Genomic DNA, 22,548 nt, shown 5'->3' with positions numbered 1-22,548 from the left:
TTGAGACTTGGTATTTGGCTGAACCATGCCAATTTTTTTAGTTTTTTGGGTAATGAACCATGCCAATTTAGTTGTTTAGTCCACTTTTTTCTTAATTTACTTGATATTATATCATTTTTTTTTTTAAACACATGATATCATATTAGGAGGTGTTCAAATAGGCAATATTGCTAAGTCAAATTAGATTTTTTTTACAAAATTTTTTAAGAAGACATTAAAAAAAGTAAGGGTGTGAGAAGGAGTTCTATTTTTACACTTAAGCCCTTTAATTACCAACTGATTTGTTACTGCATGATTGATAGTAGAGCACAACACCTGTGCAACACAAAATGAATAAATATGGTGACAGGGGATCTCCTTGTCAAATTCCCTTAGGGAGAGAAGCCAATAAGGTATATGTCACTGATGTTACGCAGCCCATTACAAGATCTGTCCATTTAGTTGAGAAGCCCATCTTCAACAGAGTGGCCTTAACAAAAGCCCATTACAGCTTATGATAAGCTGTCTTTATATCAATTTTGAAACCCATTAATTTTTGTTCCCTTTCTTCCTGGGCTTGATGTAATTAAACATTTCATGTGCCACATAAATATTAAAGGGCGTACTCAGTGCCGAAGCTCCTACACTGTGGGGTCTGGGGAAGAGACTTTCTAGGCAGTCTTACCCCTGTTTTTTTTTTTTGCAAAGAGGCTGATTCGAACCCTCGACCTCCAGCGCACAATGGAGAGACTCCACCATTGCGCTAGGCCCGCCCTTCATGTGCCACATAAATATTGTCAGAAATAATTCTATCTGGTATAAAGGCCAATTGGGAAGGATCTATGACATCTTTGAGATGTATCTTCAATCTATTAGCCATTATCTTGGTAATTAACTTCACTACCACACCGCAAAGACTAATGGGCATAAATGATTCAGCTTTTTCAGGATTCTGTGATTTTGGTATCAAGCAAATGTAAGTTTTGTTAAGATTGTTGCTCAACACACCTGATTGGAAAATTCAGTAATAGCCTCCTTGATGTCCTGCTTGGTAGTCTCCTAGAAGTGCTGATAAAAAGTGGGGTGAAATCCGTCTGGGCTTGGTGCTTTGAGAGGGCTCATATCCTTTAGTGCATCCAAGATCTCCTTCTCTGTAGGGCACGCTTCTAGTGTCTAATTGATCTCATAAATATTTCATGTGCCACATAAATATTGTCACAACCGCTTGATTAACCCATCATTGGCACATTTTTCACAACTTCTTTTCTAGAATTCGAGCTGGTCTACCAGTTTGTCTTCCTTCCCAAGCTTTCCTCACAACATCCTTGCACTGTGGGTGCTTCAACCATGTAGCCTCGAATCGAAATGGTTGCTTCCCTCTAGTTACACCTCCTTCCATGTCTAGTAGAAGTGGATTATGGTCCGAGGAAACCCCTGGCTTAGCTAATACAGTAGCATTATCATACTTTACTCTCCATGCGACATTAGCCATTGCCCTGTCAGGTCTAACCTTGATATTGGCATCCCCCAACCTTCTGTTACTCCAGGTATACACCGGACCATTAGATCCTAGATCCATTAATTGACAAAGATCCAACATTTCCTGGAATGCTTCCATATCCCTCCTACCTTCTTTATTTTCTCCTGCCTTTTCATGCCAACCCACATGAGAGTTAAAGTCACCAATATAACACCATTTCTCCCCCCCCCCCCCTTGTTACCAAGGCTTATAAGTTTATCCCATACAATTTGACATTTAGCCCTTGGCTGGATCACCATATACACAGGTAAGAATAAGTATATCTTAACTCCCAACTCTTTGTATTTCTTATTACTCTGTGTATTCAAAATTAATACCAATTAAATTATAAAAAGAAAAACCTTAAAAGTTGGGGGGAGTATCTTTCAAGAAAAACCTTAAATCCAATGTCTTCTCCTTTTTAATAATTTTGACGATAGATGTGACTGTTTTTGGGTTATTCAACTCACTCTATGTATATACTGTTTGAAACATTGATTTTAGCCTTATGTATTATTTTTCATATTGGATTAATTGTTAGATTAGAAGATCACCTTGAAAAAATAAAGAAAATATGGGGAAAATATGATTTCAAATTAATAAAATTAATTTTTAAAATGACAAAATACCTCATGTATATGCACATGAAGTTTTACTAGTGTTCCACATTAAATGAACATTTTTGAAACTAGAGAAGGGCATTTTACAAGACATCAGAAATTGCGTAGGACTAGAAATCCCATATAGACAAATAATCATAACTCCCTCTAAAAAATAACAAATGACTCATCGTTTATTGCATTAGAAAATAGATTTCTAGACCTTTCCATACATCTAAAACTCTAAAAATAATTCTCTTTAGAAAATGGTCTGGCATCATTATTTTTAAAATATATTGCGAGACCTGATATTATGCCCATTATATACAACAATCAGAGAGAAAAATAAAAGAATCAAATGGAATACATGTAGTAGGGCAAGAAGTTGGAACAGATATAATCAAAAAAATTAAGCGTGTAGATTTGCATGAGACTACCAATCTTGTTCAACGATTTATTTAATTTTCTATAATATTACGAAACCATATATTAGTCATAACAACATGACTAATTCACTTCACCTTCACTTTTCAGGCAACAAAGTGACACATGAATGCTGATGAGAAACATGCAAAAACTCTAGAATTAAATAAAAAAAATTAAAAAAAAAAAGAAGAAGAAAAGAAAAGAAAATATATATCTTCCTTATACATGATAAAAATAAAAATAAAAATAAAAATAAAAAAAAGCCCAGTATGTTAACCACTAGGTGGTGGGGATGGAGCAGGAGAGGCATTAGTAGATCGACATGATCTCCTAATCTCTCCTAGAGGTTCTAAAACAACATTTACAGATCCCAATTTCACTAGGGCAGCAGCAAATTGTGCATTGAAGAATGTATTATCGTTGGCCAACAGTTGCACTGTAACATTAGTTCGCATGTCTACATCTATCTCTTGATCAATTCCCAGAACTCCTTTATTTCCCTGAATCTGCATGAAGAACGAGTTATCAACAGTGTTAAAACTTAGAGGGTTTTGATCCAGATTTGCGATGTTGTCGATTGTTGAGGTGTTTGGACATGTTCCTCTTAGTGAGTCAAGTAGAGCATGATCTATCGTTGGATCCGGCAGTCCTGTGTTGTTGTAATTATAGAGACGATCTTTGAAGGAAGAACAATGTGAAACCCCTACTGTATGTGAACCTAAACACACAGACGCACCAAATTATTAGGACTAGTTATTAGCAGTAATTTAAAAAAGAATAACTTATAAATACAACCTTAAATTTTCTCCTATACAAACATGCAAGTGCCTAAAACTTTTAGTTTTAAATAAAAATACATATTTTATTTATTTTTATCCAGATGCAAATATAATAGTGAAAATTTAAGGGTGTGGACATAATAGTTTGCAAACGTAGTGGGTGTAATGTAATTTGATCTTGAAAGAATGTAACTCCTTACATACCAATGAGAGTAACCATATCTGGAACATCGATTCCCAGACTCCCAAATAAGGCGATAGAATCACTAACAGAAATCTCTGCAGGAGGTAGAAGATTCACAGCTTCGCCTAAGAGGGATTCTAGGCCATCTCTTCTCCCTGTCATTACTTCAAAGTAATGTCCTCCACCCTGCAACATGTAAGCAATTACAAACGTTTTGAATACCAACATTTATTAGAAATCAAAAGCAAAACCCATCAATTCTAGCCAGATCCGAATGCTGGTGAGGTGATCATACAAAGAAGAAAACATAAAGAAGCGCCTACCAGGACAACAGCTTCTCTAGCAGCCATGATAATTATATCAGCACAAGATACGATACCAGGGCAACTTTCCTCTACTGCGGCTTTAGCTTTATCGATGACATCATAACCTCTTACAGTTAAGTTTGGAGGTGCATCTTTCTCACTGTTAGGGCCATCCAAGAGTATTGATGCATCACATCCCTATTCACTCAGAAACCAGAAGAAAAATCATTTAAGATCGACATTAATGGAAGCTTTTTGATTCTTATTACAAACCACATTGGAAGCTTTTTGATTCTTACCCTGACAAAACAATCATGGAATTGCAAGCGCAGAAGTGCAGGGATAATGGTTACGTCCAATGCAACCTGTGCAGCTATAGAATTTTTCACAATCTGCTCAACGTCTGTATGATTGTTAGGACAAGTCCCAGCGTAGTAACGTATCCGGAGATCACCATAACACAAACACATGTAGTTCTGTAGAACAACTAAGCTGAGAACGACAGCAACTGTTGTTGATATGGATTTCATCTTCTTTTGCTGTTGATTATGATTACCACAAGACCAAGATTGAGGGTATCTTCTCTGGTATTTATGGAGCTAATAAGGAGTTGAAGCTTGCTTTGGATTGAAATGGATGACCATCTCTTAGTTTCAGAAGTGGTTTGGACGTGCAACCCTGTATCTCTGAAAGCGACATCGAGACAGCCATACAATGGCACTAATAAGCATGCAATTAACAGTCAAGGGAACAATCTCACCTCAACGAACCAATTACTTTTTTTGTTTGACACGACGCTTTGTCAACTTGCATTATTGATAATCGATCTCTATATATATATATTACTAACAAAAAGGCATCGACGTGGGCACTGATACTTGTGTTCCTTCACTAAGAAAGGGAGGATACTAAGAAACTCAGAAGAATACGGAGGACAAAGTTGAGAAAAGATAAAACAAAAACCAGTTGCACCTCTCCACACCTCCCCGGGGAGGTCCGGGTTTGCACCCATGTGGTGGAACCTATATTAGAATATATTCCCTCCACCCTATATATAAACTTTTTGAATTCAAAAAAAAAAAAAACAACTCAGAAGAATAGGGCGGAGAAAGTTGAGAAAAGATAAAACAAAACCCAATTGCACTGCCCCGCACCCCCGGGAGGTCCAGGTTCACACCCATCTGGCGGCACTTATATTAGAAATATATTCCCTCCACCCTATATATAAACTTTTCGAATTCAAAAAAAGAAAAAAACCACTTGCACCTCAATTGGTTTCTTTTGGTTGCAAGGTAAATTTATAGGATGCGAAGAAAATTTTCCATGATCATTCGTGTTCAATACCATATCTAATTACATTACTAATTCCAAATGATTTCATATTTGGTCATTAAATTTATTCATGTAGAGGACATTGATTACTCATGGGTTAGGCATAGCACATCAAATACCACGGAATAAACTATGTCAAAACTATCTAACATGTCAATGGGGACACTCAAGGGGCGAAACCAAGATTCAACATTGGAGGGGGGCCGAAGAGTGAAAGAATAACAAAAAAAAAATGAGAAAAAGATAAACCATGAATAATTGAGAAAGAGAAACAGTACCTAATTGTGGAGAATATTTTTTTCCAAATTTTCCTTAATCCACGTTTATAGAATGGTTCTCCATTAATCTTTGTGGTTCCATGTCCAAATCGAGGGGGAGTTGGACAGCTTGGTTCACTTGTGCTACCTATTCTCTTTGGAATTGGAGAAATAGTGATATACATGAAGAGGAGTTTGTTCGACCAAGTGCTGGGTTGAAGTTGATCGAAGACTACGTGAGAACGGTGGTTGCTGCTTGGTCAATGTTAGGGATGTCAACGGTGCGATTTCGGGCGATTTCGGGCTAAAAAACACTCAGCCCAAACGGCCCGTTAGCAAAATAACGGTTTCGGGCCGGTTTCGGTTTGGTGCGGTTTGGGTGCAGGCTAACTAACGGTTTGGCCTAACAGTCTATACTCGGGTTGACTAATGGTTTGAGCTAATAATTTATGATATGCAAGAAAAATATTTACTTAATTTAAACAAACTTTGTACATTCAATTGGACTTTCATACTTAATCTTTCTAATTATCTCTTACAAGTAGTAGAATGACTATTTGATCTTTAAATTTATGCTCAATTTTTCAGATAGTCTATATCAACTACCTAATGGTAATATGATTATTCAAATAATATTTAATGTTAAACTATATAACGGGTTGTAAAACGGGTTATAACGGGTGGCGGTTTGGGTTCGGATTGGTGCGGGCTCTGCCACCCTCGGCCCAATTACGGCCCATTAAGGATCGGTTTGGGCCGGTTCGGTTCGATTTTAACTGTTCGGGCTGCAAGTTGACACCCCTAGTCAATGTGCTCACCAATGCTGCCAAACAAGAAGAATTCAAAGGTTTTGGACATGTGGAAAGCTCCTATAGGTGACCGGATAAAGTGCAATGTGGATGCTTCTCTTAATAGAAAGGAGAACTATATGCAGGTGGGGGGTGTTTGCGGGATCAAGATGGGCTGTTCAAGGGAGGTTTTGCAAGGAAGATTCCTTTGTGTTCAGTCCTTGAAGCATAATTAATAGCGATCATCGAAGGCCTTAGATTGGCATGGAGTTTGGGGTTTTGTCAGATTCAAGTCGAATCTGATTCTAAGGAAGTTGTTGCTCTCCTTGACCCTTGTAGGCATGCACAAGGGAGTATTGTTCGCTTCATTGAGGAAATAAAAACCCTTTCAGGTGTTAATGGAAGGGTGAGGTTTGTTCATATTGGTAGAGAAGCAAACAAAGCCGCTGACTGGATGTCTAGGGTGCAACTTTGTCCCTTGGACCCATGGGCTTTCTTCCCAGATCCTCCAGCTAGGTTAGAAGGAATTCTCATGGTGGATAGAGAGTCTTGTTTAAGTTAAATTTTCTGTTTGTTTCTTACTTCCTTTGGGTTGTTTAGCCCCGTCTCTGTACCGAAGAAAAAAAAAGAAGAAGAAAGAAAGAAAGAAAGAAAGGGAAGAGAGTAAATAGGAAGAAAAGAGGAGAGAGGAGAGAGGAGATACAAGAGAATAAATAGGGATTGATGAATTAATTTAAAATTAGGAATGACATTTTGAATACTTAATAAGATTTTTTTTTCAAAAATTTCCTTTAACCCACGTTTATAGAAAGAGAAGAGAATAAATAGGAAGAAAAAATGAGAGAGAAGAGAGGAAGAATAAATAGGGATTGAGAAGATAGTTTTTAATTAAGAACCACATTTATACCTATTATTTTACCTTTAAAAATTGTTCTCAATATTTGGGGGGGGGGGGAATTAGTGATATTTCACATGTGAGAAGAGAAACACTGGAAAAAAAAAATAAAGGAATTAATATAATTTTTTATAAAATGGAGGGGATGGCCCCGGCTCTGTGGGTCCGCCCCTGGGGACATTGCCTTTTAGGGCAACAAATGGTTGAAACAAAAAAAATCGCCACAAACATGCTGTAAACATTGAATTCTATGCGAAGCACAAAGTTGTAAATACAACTTTCAACAATAAAATATATGACAAATATATCGAACAATGAACTGGCAACAAAGGGTGCATGGCCAAACAAACATGCTCCATTATGCTGGAACCCAAATTTTAGTTAATAGAGTCCTTGTGTGAAGTTGTTGAGTTGAAATCCCAGTTGACCTTACCAATAAGTACATCAACATGCACTAGTGATCCCAAAACACACTATTTCCATAGCTTCCGTGTTTGAGAAAATAGAGCTTCATCAACACCAAAGGGGGCCAGTCGGAGAAAAATTGCAAAGAACAAAACTTAGGGCCCTTGCCTTTTCCATTAAAATCCCAATAAGATAACCTATATTAGCAAGTGGGTGGTGGTGCAAAGGCCAAATCACCTAGGGTTGAAATCCTTTTCTAATGGCATGGAATCGAGGAGTCCATGCACCATCACAAACATTCATGAAGAGGTACCTTCAGATTTGATAGCATGGTTGCAGTACCTCAAGATTTTCAAACCAGCCTCAACAAGAAAACCATAGATCTCCAAAATAATAGTAATTAAGAATCATCAAAACCTTTTGATTAGGTTGGCACTGAAGAACAAATGGTTGGAAAAGATCTTCAAGCTGTTGACGATCAAAGAGATGGTGGTGGTGAAGGCACAAAGCCATTGAGAAAACCTCTCCATGACATGTCCAAAACTGTGAATCATGGAGGTTGTTTGATGAGTTACTAAAAATGCACCAAGATATGGAAGCAAAAGAAAATTGTCACTAGGAAGAAGGACCACGCCACAAGGGCAGAAGATCATGCCACTATGGTGGAAAACTTTCATGTCACAAAGGTGGAAGTAGTGCTACATTGTGAAGAAGATGAGGCATACTCATTGAAAATTGGATTCAAATACAATTAGTAATCTTGAAATTCCCTATAATTAATCATTAGGTTTGTGACAAGTCTCAATATAATATCCAATGATCACAATTAAAACCCAATGATACGAACCCGTATCTTGAGCTCATAGAAGAAGAAGAAATTCAAGAGGGTTAGGAAAAGAATTCAGAAAGGAATAGGGTTGGGGAAGAAGAAGAACACACACACAAGAGAGAGAGAGAAGGAACAATATTCTTCATTGCCTGCAAATACCTTTCCCAATTACATTTATAGACTAGTATGTTAACCACTAGGTGGCTGGGGGTGGAGCTGGAGAGGCATTAGTAGATCGACATGATCTCCTAATCTCTCCTAGAGGTTCTAAAACGACATTTACAGATCCCAATTTCACTAGGGCAGCAGCAAATTGTACATTGAAGAGCATATTATTTTGGGCCAGCAGTTGCACTGTTACATTAGTTCGCATGTCCAGATCTATCTCTTGATCAATTCCCAGAACTCCTTTATTTCCCTGAATCTGCATGAAGTACGAGTTATCAACAGCGTTAAAACTCAAAGGGTTTTGATCCAGATTCGCGATGTTGTCGATTGTTGAGGCGTTTGGACATGTTCCTCTTAGTGAGTTAAGTAGAGCACGATTCATCGTTGGATCCGGCATTCCTGTGTTGTTGTAATTATAGAGACGATCTTTAAAGGAAGAACAATGTGAAACCCCTACTGTATGTGAACCTGAACACATAGATACACCAAATTATCAAGACTAGTTATTAGCAATAATTTAAAAAAGAGTAAATTATAAATACACCCTTAATTTTTTTTTTCCTATACAAACATCCATGTGCCTAAAACTTTTAGTTTTAAATAAAAATACATACTTCCACTTGTTCATTCTTTTAATGGGTTAGACCATTAAGAAGTTACCTTTTTTTTTTTTTTTTTTTTTTTTTTTTCTTTTTTAAGTTGAAATTACACAGGTTTGAGGCTAAAGGAGGACAACAAGGAAATTTGAAAAATATAGTAGATGCTAAGTCATCACTTAACCCCGTGAGTTTAGAGACTATTATATTTACAGTGTTTGAAAATTTTTCTATTGCAAAGGTCTCCTTGTGCCTAAAATTGTTAATTAAAAAAAGGACATATTTACCCTTGCTGAATTCTTTTAGAAGTTAGAAAAAGAATTGGAGAAATAATCTTTGGCTTCTTTTTCTTTCTTTTCTTCAAAGTCCAAAGGTTTGAGGTAAGAGGAGAGATATAATGGAATTTAAAAAATACAGTCAACTTAATCTATTGTTGTTATTATATTATTTTATTTTATTATATACTTTTTTTTTTGTTTGCCAGATAAAAATATAATAGTAAAAATTTCAGGGGTGTAGACATAATAATCTGCAAATCTAGTGGGTGTGATGTAATTTGCTCTTCAAAGAATGTAAGTCCTTACGTACCAATGAGAGTAACCATATCTGGAACATCGATTCCCAGACTCCCAAATAAGGCGATAGAATCACTAACAGAAATCTCTGCAGGAGGTAGAAGATTCACAGCTTCGTTTAAGAGGGATTCTAGGCCATCTCTTCTCCCTGTCATTACTTCAAATTGTTGTCCTCCACCCTGCGACATGTAAGCAATCACAAACGTTTTGAATACCAACATTTATTAGAAATCAAAAAGCAAAACCCATCAAATGTTGGTAGGGTGATCATACAAAGAAGAAAACATAAAGAAGCGTCTACCAGGACAACAGCTTCTCTAGCAGCCATGATAATTATATCAGCACAAGATACGATCCCAGGGCAACTTTGCTCTACTGCGGCTTTAGCTTTGTCGATGACATCATAACCTCTTACAGTTAAGTTTGGAGGTGCATCTTTCTCACTGTTAGGGCCATCCAAGAGTATTGATGCATCACATCCCTATTCATTCAGAAACCAGAAGAAAAATCATTTAAGATCCACATTAATGGAAGCTAATATAGATTGAACGAGCTTTGCTTATTACAAACCAAATTGGAAGCTTAAGCTTCTTGGTTCTTACCCTGACAAAACAATCATGGAATTGCAAGCGCAGAAGTGCAGGGACAATGGTTATGTCCAATGCAAACTGTGCAGCTATAGAATTCTTCACGATCTGCTCAACGTCTGTATGATTGTTAGGACATCTTCCAGCGTAGTAACCTATCCGGAGATCACCATAACACATACACATGTAGTTCAGTAGAACTACTAAGCTGAGAACGACAGCAACTGTTGTTGATATGGCTTTCATCTTCTTCTGCAGTTGATTATGATTACCACAAGACAAAGATTGAGGGTATCTTCTCTGGTATTTATGGAGCGAATAAGGAGTTGAAGCTTGCTTTGGATTGACTGAAATTAATGGATGACCATCTCTTAGTTTCAGAAGTAGCTTGGACGTGCAACCCTGTATCTCTGCAAGCGACATCGAGACAGCTATGCAATGGCGCAAAAAAAAGGCATGAAATTAAAAGTCAAGGGAACAATCTGAGCAGAACGATCCAATTACTTTTTTGTTTGACACGGAGCTTTGTCAACTTGCATATGTTGACAATGATTCATAACTAACAAACTCAGAAAAAAAGGGAGGAAAAGCTGGAGAAAACATAAAACAAAACCCAGTTGCACCATGGTTTCCTTTAGTTGCAAGGAAAATTTAAAGGATGGGAAGAAAATTTTCCATTATCATTCGTGTACAGTGCTATATCTGATTACATGACTAATTCCAAATGATTTCATATTTGGTTATTAAAATTTTATTCACTTAGAGGACATGGATTACTCATGGGTTAGGTATAGCACATCAAATATGAGGGAAGAAAATATGTCAAAATTGTATGACATATCAATGGGACAGTGCGTTACAGATGGTTGAAACAAAAAAAATCGCCACAAACATTGCTGTAAACATAGAATTCTATGCGAAGCACAAAATTGTGAATACTTTCACCAGTTAATGATACCAAAAAAATATATCGAACAATGAACTGGCAACAAAGGGTGCATGGCCGAACAAACATGCTCCATTATGTTGAAACCCAAAACCTTAGTTATTAGAGTCGTTCTGTGAAGTTGTTGAGTTGAAATGCCAGTTGACCTTACCAGTAAGTACATCAACATGCACTAGTTATCCCAAAACACACTGCAATATTTCTATAGCTTTGGTGTTTGAAAAGACAAAGCTTCATCAACACTACAAGGGGGCCAGTCGAAGAAAAATTGCAGAGAACAAAATTTAGGGCCCTTGCCTTCTCCATTAGAATCACAATAAGAGAACCTGTATTGGCAAGTGGGTGGTGCAAAGGTCAGATCACCTGGAGTTGAAACCCTTTTCTAATGGCATGGGATAGAGGAGTCCGCCATCACAACATTCATGAAAAGGAACCTCCAGATTTTGACAGCATGGTTGTGGTACCTCAAGATTTTCAAACCAACCTCGACGAGAAAACTGCAGATCTCCAAAATAGTAGTCATCAAGAAGCCTCAAAACCTTTTGATTAGGCTGGCACTGAAAAACAAATGGTTGGAAAAGATCTTCAAGCTGTTGACGATCAAAGAGATGGTGGTGGTGAAGGCACAAAGCCATTGAAAAAAAACTCTCCAAGACATCCAAAGCTGTGAATCATTGAGCAAGTTGTTTGAGTTACTAAAAATGCACCAAGATATGGAAGCAAAAGAAAACTATGTGGAAAACTTTCATGTCACAGAGGCGGAAGTAGTGCTACATTGTGAAGAAGAGGAGGCATACTCATTAAAAATTGGATTTACGTCCTCTACAATTAGTAATCTTGCAATTCCCTATAATTAATCATTAGGAATATGACAAGTCGCAATAAAATATCCAATGATCACAATTAAAACCAATTAGAAACTACTCTCGTAAATTCCTGAAATTTCCCCCAAATTCCAAATTCGTGAACCCTTTGGAAACTCTATCTTTTACACATTAAAATAGGGTCATTTACATTATTAATGGCTTCATTAAAGAAAAAAGAAAGAAAGAGATTGAAGAACATATATAAGAAGAATATAGTGATTGAATTGACGAAAGAAGAGGAAACAGATTGTAAAAAAAGAGAGCAAGGGTGGAAATCTTTACGAATGGTGTAAGTAAAGAGAAAGACAATAGGGAAGACATTGTCGTAGAAGATCAGCTTTTTTTACAAATATGGGTTTTAATTGTGATCTTTGGATATTTTCTTGTCAATTATCATAAGCCTAATGATTAATTATAGGAATTACAGGATTACTAATTGCAAAGGACGTGAATCCCATTAAATTTCACTTTACTTTGAGCTATTTCCTTTTAAGTGTTGTATTTATAATATACTATTACTAAATACAATGCAATCACATTGAGGATTACAAAAGTTTCTTTATCTTTATTTGTTAACAAAATTTCACTTCCCTTCCCTCCACTTTCCTTCACAACTAAACAAAGCGCTAGCAAGTGCAAATGTTACAACTACACTAGGAGGACCTCCCATTTACAATAAGAAACTGAATAGAAAGCTCTCATGGTTGAACCACTACATGTCTATTCTAAATAAGATATGCCATCAAATTAACATTTTATGTCGATGAACTTTTTTTTTTTCCCATAAAAAAGTTCAGCAATATTAATGCAAAGATGAACCGTCCTTAATTGCCACCGATGTGGTCATCAGCAAAGGATTAATCTTGACGTCTATATGAAAATAAAGACAAACTTTTGTTCGAAAGACAAATCCAGATTCCTCTCCATCTAAGTGGGCTGTCCTCCCCATGCTCCACTCTCCCAAAGACCTAACGTAAGCCTACTCTTTGTACTATTTTTTTTATTTAATTATTACTTTTTTATTTTTATAATTATATAAACGTGTTCTTTATATTCTAAAAAAATAATTATCATGTTTTTTTTTTTTTAATTAATTCTTAACAAATCAAACTTTTTGTGAACAATCCAAAATGTGAAAAGAAGCCAGCTGTTTGCGAACAATCCGAAACGTCAGAGAGAAGGAGAGCTTACGTGAGAGAATAAAAAAATAAATAAAAAGCTAGAATATGGGAGGACCACGAGGGGTGAGGTGAGAGATTAGATTGAATAGTGAAAGATGTGGATATTAGATGGGACGTATGAAATGAAATAAAAAATAGAAAGAAATGTGAAATGAGAGAACGAGAGAAGAAGTTTGTTTAGGGGAGGGCCATGGGTCTCAGGATCCGATCCGACACCGATTCCCGTCTGTATTAAAATCCATGCAATCCGATTCGTTATCGATTTTGCCATTTCTAAACGTGGAATGTGACAAATGAAAGGGATAACTTGGAACAAAGCCCACCACAAATTATGTCGAAAAAGCTTAGATCCTGTCCATTAAATGCGCAAGATCATCAAGTCGAAATTTCGGCCGTAAGATTCGAAATTTCGATCTCAACCGTTGAATTTCGACGGTCAAGATCGAAATGTCAACCGAAATTTCGATCCCACCGCTCAAAGTGAATGGCTTATGGTCTTCCTCATTTATTGCGCAAAGTCCAAGCAACAGCGAAATTATGTCCTTGCCCACTCTCCATCAGTAGGCGTATTAGAGACTCTCAGATTCCACGAGGATAAATACCAAATTCTACAATTTCACATACCAATTACCCCCAGAGAGACGAGACCAGACCAAGCAAAGAGTAATGGCTGAGGCGGATTCTACGCCGACATCCACAGCAAGACCAGCCATTGATATTCCGGACGAAATCCTCTCGGTTCTCCCGTCCGATCCCTTCGAACAACTGGACGTGGCACGTAAGATCACATCCATTGCCCTTTCGACACGTCTCTCCAAGCTCGAATCTGAATGCGCCTCCCTCCAATCCTGTCTCGACGACAAGGACGATCTCATCTCTGACCTACAGGCTCAGCTCAAATCTCTCGAATCCTCTCTCGCCGAAACTTCCGATCGACTCCTCCGTGCCGATCAGGAAAAGGTAAATTCTGCTTCTCCCTTCTTCTTCTCTTCTTCCTTCACTCGGAGATGCTCTGACCTTTTTTTGTAATTGTTGCAGGAACGCTTGTTGAAGGAGAACAATTCCCTGTCCAGCACCGTTAATAAACTCAACCGAGATGTTTCCAAGGTAGAATTTTAATCATGGATTTCTGTTTTCTCTTTTATTGAGTCTGTTACGCTATGTGTCACTCCATTCCCATTTGTGCAGTTGGAAGTCTTCAGGAAAACCCTTATGCAGTCACTTGAAGAGGATGGCGAGGATTCTGTAAATTTCTCTTCTTTAGTATTATTCATCATTCATTCTGGACATTAAATTACTAGTTCATTCCTTATGAGTTTGATAAGTCCTCCTTTACCTTTTAGGTGCATCTGACAGATTCCAGTAACCTTTTTATTTTTTTCTTTCTATTGCAGGCAGGAGGTTATAAAGTTGTTGCAACTAGCCATGAGAGTTCATCTTCTACGTCACCTGTTGGAGGTCTCATAACTACTTTTTGAACTTTATTTATTTATTTCATAGAAGTAGAAATTTTTGTGTCCTTTGATAGTCCTTGCGGATGGATTTCTGCACTTTTGGGTTTGTGCCGAATCAAATGGATTGGACCCATTTTTTTATTCAATTCTACTTCATAAGCTCCCTAGAGAATGCAATAGTTTTTACCCAAAAAAAAAAAATTTGAATGCAATAGTTTACTGGTGTATGATCATCCAAGTACCGAATTTGGTCTCCCAATAATTCTTCTCAGGTTGCGTTAAATTGTAGAGCTTGTCTCCTTGCATGTGATCAAGACATTTAGCGACACAATTTATAATTATTTGTAGCCTGAACTTGGGATTGATATAGGTTTATTCAGAAGTTCTCTCTGAAATTTTCCAGGAGGAGGAGCTAGATTACCACCATCAAAGTATTCTTCAATTCGGAATCAGTTCTCAGAAGCAGGAAACTCGTTCAATGACGATACTGAGATTGATGGTATATTGCTTTTTGGTTTCCTTAAATGACCTAGATATCGGTCTCTGTCTCAGATATAGCTTACCTTTTCCAATTTCAGTGCTTTTGCTTATTTAACTTAAACTTTTCGTTATAACTACTTTTTCAGCTTCAAGACCTCGTATATCCCAAAGCCTTCTGTTAGCATCCCAAAGTAGCACTCCAAGGTTAACTCCTCCAGGTTCTCCACAAAATCTCTCTGCATCAACATCCCCAACAATAACATCTAAGCCAGCATCACCAAGGCGGCATTCACTTTCATTTTCAACCACGAGAGGCATGTTTGATGATAGGACTTCAACATTTTCTTCTTTGCCGTCAAGCCAACAGAGTTCAATAACAAGCTCTGCTGATATAGGATCTCAAACTGGTTAGATCTGAGAACTCTCTGTCTGATTTATTTATGAATATTACTTGAAATCTGTCTGAATGATGGTATTGAAAGCTATTCAGAGTCTAATTATTCTAGAGGTTAAATGTGGTGCAGCCATAGTTACAAGATTAAATGGTCCGTCAGAAACTAATGTTCTTGTTGTTTGAATAACTGAAGGGAAAGTTCACTGAATGATGGATCATAGAAACTGAGGAAATGCATGTTCTACTGCAGTTAAATCATCTAACTAGAGGTTTATTTGATTAGAAATAAGCTTACATTAGGTTATTTGTGTTTGGGACTTCAGTCAAATTGATATTCTCTATATTGTGCTGCCTTAATGAGCCTATAATATAGGTAGAGGCTAGAGTCCTCCTTGTCAGGTAAGAGCAAGAGCGAGTCATGCATGTTTTTTAGCCTCACTTGTTAGCCTAACTGGGATGGTTCCCCTCAATCAAATGATCAACTTGTCCAACATGATGAGGGAATTGGCCAAAAAAAGAAAAATCAAAGTAAAACCCAGAAAGACTTGTTTTGCTATCAATTAATCCTCTATGTATTTCTTTTGTACACATCAGCGATAAAGGGTAGAGCGAAAACACTCAACACCTATCTGATCCCTAGCCGATCAATTGTTCAATGCTATCCTCACTTATTTTGTTCAATCGATCCTACTTGATATGCTTGCCGTGGGAAGACTCTCCTTAGTAATTGGTAAAGAATGAAGTTTTCTAGTTGCACAAGATGAAAAAACAAAAAATATTGATTGAGATCTCATGGAGGAAAACCATCTCATCAACTATGCCAGTCAACTGAATGGAACCTGAGTCTTCAAGCAAACTAAACAGGAGCCTCCTTTAGATAATGGGCTGGCCCCTTGTATCTGCATATGAGGCACCATGGAGCATGTTTGGTTCTTAAGTACCTTTACTCCTTTTGTTTCTTCCTGTTAATCAGTTATGGCAGCAGCTTCCTGTTATTTAGGCTGAAACTTTCCATCTTTTCCATGCATAAAACAGATCCATTTTCTCAACCCATCTTTTTCCAACCAAAACAACTCCTCATCTTCCCTTCTCTCTTTAATTAGTTATCTTTAATTAGTTAAATCACAATCAAAATTCACCTTTTCAGCTTCATCTTCTCCAAAGATGAACTCAGAACCACGTCTTAAATGAAAGGGTTTTGTCCAAGTAGGCAGGTTACAAGCATTTGCAGAAAAATTACTTGCAAATTGTAACTCGGATAACAGAAACTAAAAAAGAAGAGTGGTGAATACATCTGGACTTTTTGGAACTCAAATTCCGCATAAATACCAGACCAAAACCCTTATCCAGGAAATAAAGAAGAACAAAAACAGAAAAGGTACAGAGAAATGGAGTTAAATGATTGGTTGAAGATATAGGAAGAGAAACAAGATGGAAAGCTGTCGCCTGAGAAATGAAAACATAGATTTGTTTGTTCGGTGCTTTAGTGCTACACAATTATGGCCTTCTTGGAGCAAATTGGGTCTTCATCTACAGTGTTCTCGCGAAAGAGGGTGAGGTTGCAGATGGGAGGCACTGATGAGGCTGCAAAGGTTGCTGTTCGAGAGGTGCAATCTAGGTAGCGAATTTAACAGGATGATGTTGTTTGAGAAGCTTGAGTTTGGAGCACTGGGATACGGGGAGAATAAGGCCATAGAGGTTGTTGCAGGGAAAACATGAAGTGGCAGGTCTGAGGAGTTGCAGAGCATATGCTAGGGCATTTCTATGTCTATTGCTCTCCTCCCACAACAGGGTGCAGAATTCCATTTCATAGGAGGCAGGATGGAGATAAGCTCAGGGAGGTGTGCATGAATACATCTTTGCAGTAGTTATCATCAGAAGTAGCAGCCATTAGCTAAGGGAGGAACCTGCAATGCGTCAACCATGTTTTAGCCTGTCAATGATCAATTTTCTGTAATTGGCTTGTCATTTTAGCCTGATGAGGATCAACTTTGTGTAATTGGCTTGCCACAAAACATAGAGTGTCTAGGTAGTAGGTCACTCTGCCATCCACTTGTAACTCTTCCACCATGGGCGTAGCCATATCATCCATGCCCTCTCCGAGAGAACCGTTGCCTACGAACTGCAACAAAGGCTGACTTCCTTGAAAAAGGTGAGATATTGTCTCTGGAAGGAGCAACTAACTAACCATGCCATCCACTTGTAACTCCAGAAAAATTTTACACTTCGCAGACTGATAATACTACCTAACCATGCCATGAGCTTTAAAATTCTTCCTTTTGAAGTTGTTGTTCCAGATTGGTAGTGTGATGCATATTTTGTTCCCATCTTCTACAAGTAAAATTGTTGAAATACTCGAGAATCTGTACCCTTCTTGGGAGAGAATGGGTTATCATTTATAGATCATACAGAGGAGAAGGAAAGGGAACCTTTTCAGATCGTCCCATACTACATGACCAGTGAGATGAAATATTATGCTGCGTATGGTTGATTGATTCATAATGTTCTACATCCAGATGATAGTACTACCTAACCCTGCCATGAGCTTTAAAATTCTTCCTGTTGAAGTTGTTCCAGATTGGTAGTATGAACTGTATGATGCATATTTTGTTCCCTTCTTTTACAAGTAAAATTGTTGAAATACTCGAGAGTCTGTATCCTGCTTGGGAGAGAATGGGTTATCACTTATCATTTATAGATCATACAGAGGAGAAGGGAAGGTTCTTTTCAGATCATCCCACACTACATGACCAGTGAGATGACGTATTATGCTGCGTATGGTTGATTGATCCATAATGTTCTACATCCAGATGATAGTGGTGTCATTCTCCAGCATGTCTATTCTGCATAGGCTTTCATCTTAGATGGTTTTCTTGAATCAGGAGGAACAGACTACAGAAATTTCAAGATTCTTTTCTGACTGATAGACCTGGACAACTTGAGCCAATAAAAAATAATTTCCCACACCTTTGATTTTAATAGTGGTGGATCTGGACATTAATGTTGTCCATAGTTTCCATGGAAACAACCTTTATTTTACATGGAATATCCACGATCACCAATACAAGTCAATTGAGTAATGCGAATCACCACAAAGTTCTCACAGCTAGAGCAATATCAAACCAAACAGTGGAAAATTCTGTTATAATTGACTGATGCAAATTGCAGGGTGAAAAAGCATGTAAATCTGGTAAGATAAACCTCAAAAGTGGGAGAAGATAAACAAAATAAGACCTGGTGGTTGGTAGACCCCAAATTTTGGATTGAGTCTCCCAAATCCAGAGTGGGTTAATCTACTGGTTAGATCTCAAGACAGACAAGATCTGGATTTCCACAAAATTAGGGAAAACAGACTACCAGCTCTGTTTGAGCTTCTTTCACAAAAAAAGGCGCTGTTTGGGCTTCTAAAAAAGAGCAAAACAGAGCTTCAAAAAGGAACCTCCTAGGGGTAAACAAACCCTCAAAACTTCCACTTCATCTGGGTGGAATAGATATAGTGATCAAACTTCATAGCCATAAAAAAGAGAGTATGCCACTTGGTGGAGCATAAACTTTCAGTTCAGTAGATTGGATACAGTATATTTTAGCTACTTATGCCGAATGATGCCAAAAATAGAGAACCTAGTTAATCATATTATTCCCAAAACTAGGGTCTATGACAAGATATCAAGCAGCATAGGTCGCTGTGACCTGCAAGGAGCTTCATACCTGCTTCCAATGATGAAACAGGTTGCAGAATGGCTTTGACTCAGTGTAACAGATGAGAACCTTAAGTAAAACCAGAATCAGAGAAGAGAGCAACAATGGAAGAACTGATGCAATATCCATCCGGCAACACAATCAGTTTGTATTGCTATCCTTCTGTTCGTATAATTAATGTAATGAGGAGAGTTCAATCTAATAAAGAGTATTACCGCATTAGACATAATAGGAAACCACCTTGCAAGAAAAACACCAAAACAGGGAAACTAAATGAACCTGTCATGATTAGGACTTGCCCCCATCATTAATGCAACCAAGTTGCTACTGTTACCTATGTGACATCATTTATACCTTTTCTAGAACATGCATGTATACTCACTAAATACTTCTGTTTGTTCTTGTGTTGTGGTTTTGAATTTGTAACCCATTTATTTTGTTCCAAATACTATGCATCTGAAACATTTTCATGTATAACTCCCCCACTCCCTGGTCCTCTTTTCCTGGTGATGAAGGTAAATGCTTCATTAATTCATGATTTGAACGTCACTTGTTTAGAACCCAATTATGTACTTATGTTGTTATGTGTATGCTTTTTTGCTGTAGTAAATATAAATGGTTTTGAGTTTTTCAGCTGATACTGTATTGGAAGGCCAGGCCAGCTAATAATATTTTAATTATTCAGTTTGGCACTACATTTTTGTGTTGACACCAATCTCTCTGTCTCTTTTTATTTTAGGACGAGCCCGAGTCGATGGGAAAGAGTTCTTCCGCCAAGTCCGGTATATACATATCCTCTTTTGAAACCAATCTCTCTTTATAGGTCCACTAGTAGGACTTGTATTACTTTTCTTTAGAATGAATTGGACTAGTATTACTTATATAAACTTATATCGTATATGTGTACAGAAAAGGTAAATAAGGGGAGAGACTTCTACATGTATTTTACCTGCACACACAACTTTGTATAATATTTAATTACAGATATGTTCATATGTAGTTTTTAATTTTTTAAGGAGGGGAGAGGGTGTAAAGGGTGTAGGCATTAACCCATGATGAGCAGCCACCTATGGTTCCAGATTGCATCCCTAGCTTCAAAACCCAATCTTTTAGTTTCTTTCCTAGAGTAAAAAAGAAAAAGCTTCTAAATATAATTTCTGTTTTGTTTCATCAGGACTCGTCTCTCTTACGAACAATTTGCAGCATTTCTAGCAAATGTCAAGGAATTAAATTCTCACAAGCAAACAAAAGAGGTATGTGATTTCATTTACTCTCCTTGCTGAAATATTTCTCATGGAATCCGGCTTGGTCCAACTGTCTGCTTTGTTTCCAGGAAACACTACGAAAAGCAGATGAGATATTTGGTCCTGACAACAAGGACCTCTACACTATATTCGAGGGATTGATCACGCGTACTAGTCATTAAGTTAACGACCAGCACTTCTTAGTCTAGAGGTAAAGATTTGAATCTCGTTGTGGTGTATGTAATAGCCCCTCCCCGATATATAAATCACCAGTTCCAAGAAAAAAAATTCATTAAGTTACTGCATTTGTAATTCTTATACAATACCCTCTGTAAATACTGTATTCATTTTGTTATCCCCATACGATTCTATGTATAATCCTTCTTCCATTGGTAAACCTTGTTATTTGTCTGCGACTCTTGATAAAATAACAGATCAAAGTCTAATAATAAATGGTTTGTTTTGTTTTAAGCTTTTCTTAGTTGACAGGCATAATAAATGGTATGTTTTGTTTTAAGCTTTTCTTAGTTGACATAGGCGACCAAATGGTTAAAAGATACGAGGGTCTAGTTGCATTCTCAGTCTGCTAAACTTGTTCTTGCAAACTTGTAACAGCAATACTTATGGAAGTTCTTAGAAAACTGGAAAACAAGGCAGGTTCTGATTGAGCTGGACATGTAAATATCAGATTTTGACAACCAATGCAGCCTTGGTTTTCACCATCAATCCTGATTTTGCACGAGCTGAAGGGTGAAGCTGCGAATTCATTGTCCAGATTTGACCCTATTAAGGTCGCTTTTGGAGGCTGAAAGGTCTGAAGCCCAATTCTGTCATGCCTGCGCTTTGCGAAACCTTGTCCAATTTCGGAGCTCTCAAATTTTGAACAAATCATGAATAATGGAGATTAGAACCTGGAGATACTGCTACAGCACAGGAAACTCCAAAGCCGACAAGGATATGAAGTTAATGCAGTTATTCGATCCAATGCTTTGGCTGTCAGGAGGTGGTCTTTGATGTATGATATGTAAATTGTAAATCCAAGTTTGAAGAAGGATTTGCATAACATTCATCATGTCACCCACCCTTCAGTAGGGGGAAGAGTTGATGATGAGCCTGGGTGATAATGTTCTTGCTCATGGACGTTTCAAGATACTCCAGAAGCTTATCACTTAGAATCAGCCATGGGATCTATATCATTGCAGATTCCACTTACAACACAATAAGACACTTCAAAAGCCAATCACATAAAATTTAGTCATGGGATTTGCATCAAAATGGATTCTAAAATCCCATCATAAGTCATTACACCTCAAGATCATATATTTTATTCTAAATCCATGGATGAATTAGGAACAGTCACACCAGCTCTGCTTGAATCTGTTCCCTCAGATTGAGAAAGAACAGCAAAAGGGTTGGGTAAGGGAAACAAGTTTCCGGAATTTGGAGAGATCTTTGCAGCTGAGGGTTGGGCTGTACCTGATATACACTTCTGAGCCTCAGAGGATATACATACATGCTTAATCGACAACAGAAGAACATAACAAGTGACAGTGTTGAAACAAATGCGACAAGTGAAGACAAAACCTGAACAGAAATAACTTTGCAAAAGGGAGAGAGGTTGAATTGATGGGGTCCATTAATCAATGGCAAGCCCCACTCATTTACATTTATTAGAAAACTATATATGAACACATGAAAGCTACAATGTATGCCATCCTTCATTAAGATACTCACATGATAAAGTAAAAGTTTCAATGCAGAAAAGAAGAAGCGTGGAATGGTTTAAAGAATTTCTCATATACAAAAAAAGCTATGTTATTACAGGTTGGTTCCAAATTACATAAGTGGAGTGGAGCCTGATCTAGTAGCCCAATCAAGTTGAGAATGGTCGACCCAACTCCAGAAAAGCTGGTGTGCACAAGAGGGAAAAGGAAAGGAACTGGTCGACTGGGTTGCTGTAATTTTCAGCCTGAGAGAGTTGTTCATTTGTGTAATTTCAATACCAACTAATCCCGAAATAAGTGCCAGGATTTGCTGTGGTCTCTACCCAGACTCAGAGGA

The 22,548-nt window shown here is 37.5% G+C and overlaps 3 protein-coding genes across 4 annotated transcripts; 1 reads left to right on the top strand and 2 right to left on the bottom strand.

Annotated features, from left to right (window-relative positions):
- Positions 1–2,540: 2,540 nt before the first annotated feature.
- On the bottom strand, positions 2,541–4,435 carry LOC149010525 (peroxidase 60-like). The gene is made up of 4 exons (XM_089163787.1): positions 4,091–4,435; positions 3,810–3,989; positions 3,507–3,672; positions 2,541–3,241 (listed from the first exon to the last, which is right to left on the bottom strand). Exons 1-4 carry the CDS (start codon positions 4,319–4,321, stop codon positions 2,796–2,798), a joined length of 1,023 nt encoding a protein of 340 aa, XP_089019913.1. The 5' UTR covers positions 4,322–4,435; the 3' UTR covers positions 2,541–2,795.
- A 3,983-nt stretch (positions 4,436–8,418) lies between these two features.
- LOC149010524 (peroxidase 60-like) lies at positions 8,419–10,555 on the bottom strand. Its single transcript, XM_089163738.1, has 4 exons — positions 10,239–10,555; positions 9,938–10,117; positions 9,650–9,815; positions 8,419–8,933 (listed from the first exon to the last, which is right to left on the bottom strand). The coding sequence occupies exons 1-4, from the start codon at positions 10,467–10,469 to the stop codon at positions 8,494–8,496; spliced, it is 1,017 nt and encodes a 338-aa protein (XP_089019864.1). The 5' UTR covers positions 10,470–10,555; the 3' UTR covers positions 8,419–8,493.
- A 3,278-nt stretch (positions 10,556–13,833) lies between these two features.
- Positions 13,834–22,100, top strand: LOC149010523 (uncharacterized protein At4g15545-like). 2 transcript variants are annotated; one of them, XM_089162030.1, is made up of 9 exons: positions 13,834–14,176; positions 14,255–14,323; positions 14,405–14,461; positions 14,611–14,674; positions 15,077–15,169; positions 15,297–15,557; positions 19,983–20,025; positions 20,418–20,496; positions 20,577–22,100. In XM_089162030.1, exons 1-9 carry the CDS (start codon positions 13,883–13,885, stop codon positions 20,667–20,669), a joined length of 1,053 nt encoding a protein of 350 aa, XP_089018156.1. In that variant the 5' UTR covers positions 13,834–13,882; the 3' UTR covers positions 20,670–22,100. The 2 variants fall into 2 exon arrangements, with proteins under 2 accessions (XP_089018156.1, XP_089018155.1); XM_089162029.1 differs by having other exon boundaries at positions 15,074–15,169; positions 20,577–22,099.
- The last annotated feature ends 448 nt before the right edge of the window (positions 22,101–22,548 follow it).

This window comes from Hakea prostrata, chromosome 7 (genome assembly GCF_041222555.1).
Source record: "Hakea prostrata isolate BN-2017 chromosome 7, UWA_Hpros_2, whole genome shotgun sequence".
Classification (NCBI taxonomy): Eukaryota; Viridiplantae; Streptophyta; class Magnoliopsida; order Proteales; family Proteaceae; genus Hakea; species Hakea prostrata.
This window is presented reverse-complemented; position numbering and strand designations above follow the sequence as displayed.

Bases quoted from the DNA above. Each gene is read 5' to 3' on its own strand.
- LOC149010525 (XM_089163787.1), bottom strand. From the start codon at position 4,321: ATGAAATCCATATCAACAACAGTTGCTGTCGTTCTCAGCTTAGTTGTT. The intron at 3,673-3,809 runs GTAGGCGCTTCT...TACATGTTGCAG, and splicing joins CTAGAGAAGCTGTTGTCCTG to GGTGGAGGACATTACTTTGA. The intron at 3,242-3,506 runs GTATGTAAGGAG...CTGTGTGTTTAG, and splicing joins AGATATGGTTACTCTCATTG to GTTCACATACAGTAGGGGTT.
- LOC149010524 (XM_089163738.1), bottom strand. From the start codon at position 10,469: ATGAAAGCCATATCAACAACAGTTGCTGTCGTTCTCAGCTTAGTAGTT. The intron at 9,816-9,937 runs GTAGACGCTTCT...TACATGTCGCAG, and splicing joins CTAGAGAAGCTGTTGTCCTG to GGTGGAGGACAACAATTTGA. The intron at 8,934-9,649 runs GTACGTAAGGAC...CTATGTGTTCAG, and splicing joins AGATATGGTTACTCTCATTG to GTTCACATACAGTAGGGGTT.
- LOC149010523 (XM_089162029.1), top strand. From the start codon at position 13,883: ATGGCTGAGGCGGATTCTACGCCGACATCCACAGCAAGACCAGCCATT. The intron at 14,177-14,254 runs GTAAATTCTGCT...TAATTGTTGCAG, and splicing joins TCCGTGCCGATCAGGAAAAG to GAACGCTTGTTGAAGGAGAA. The intron at 20,497-20,576 runs GTATGTGATTTC...CTTTGTTTCCAG, and splicing joins CTCACAAGCAAACAAAAGAG to GAAACACTACGAAAAGCAGA.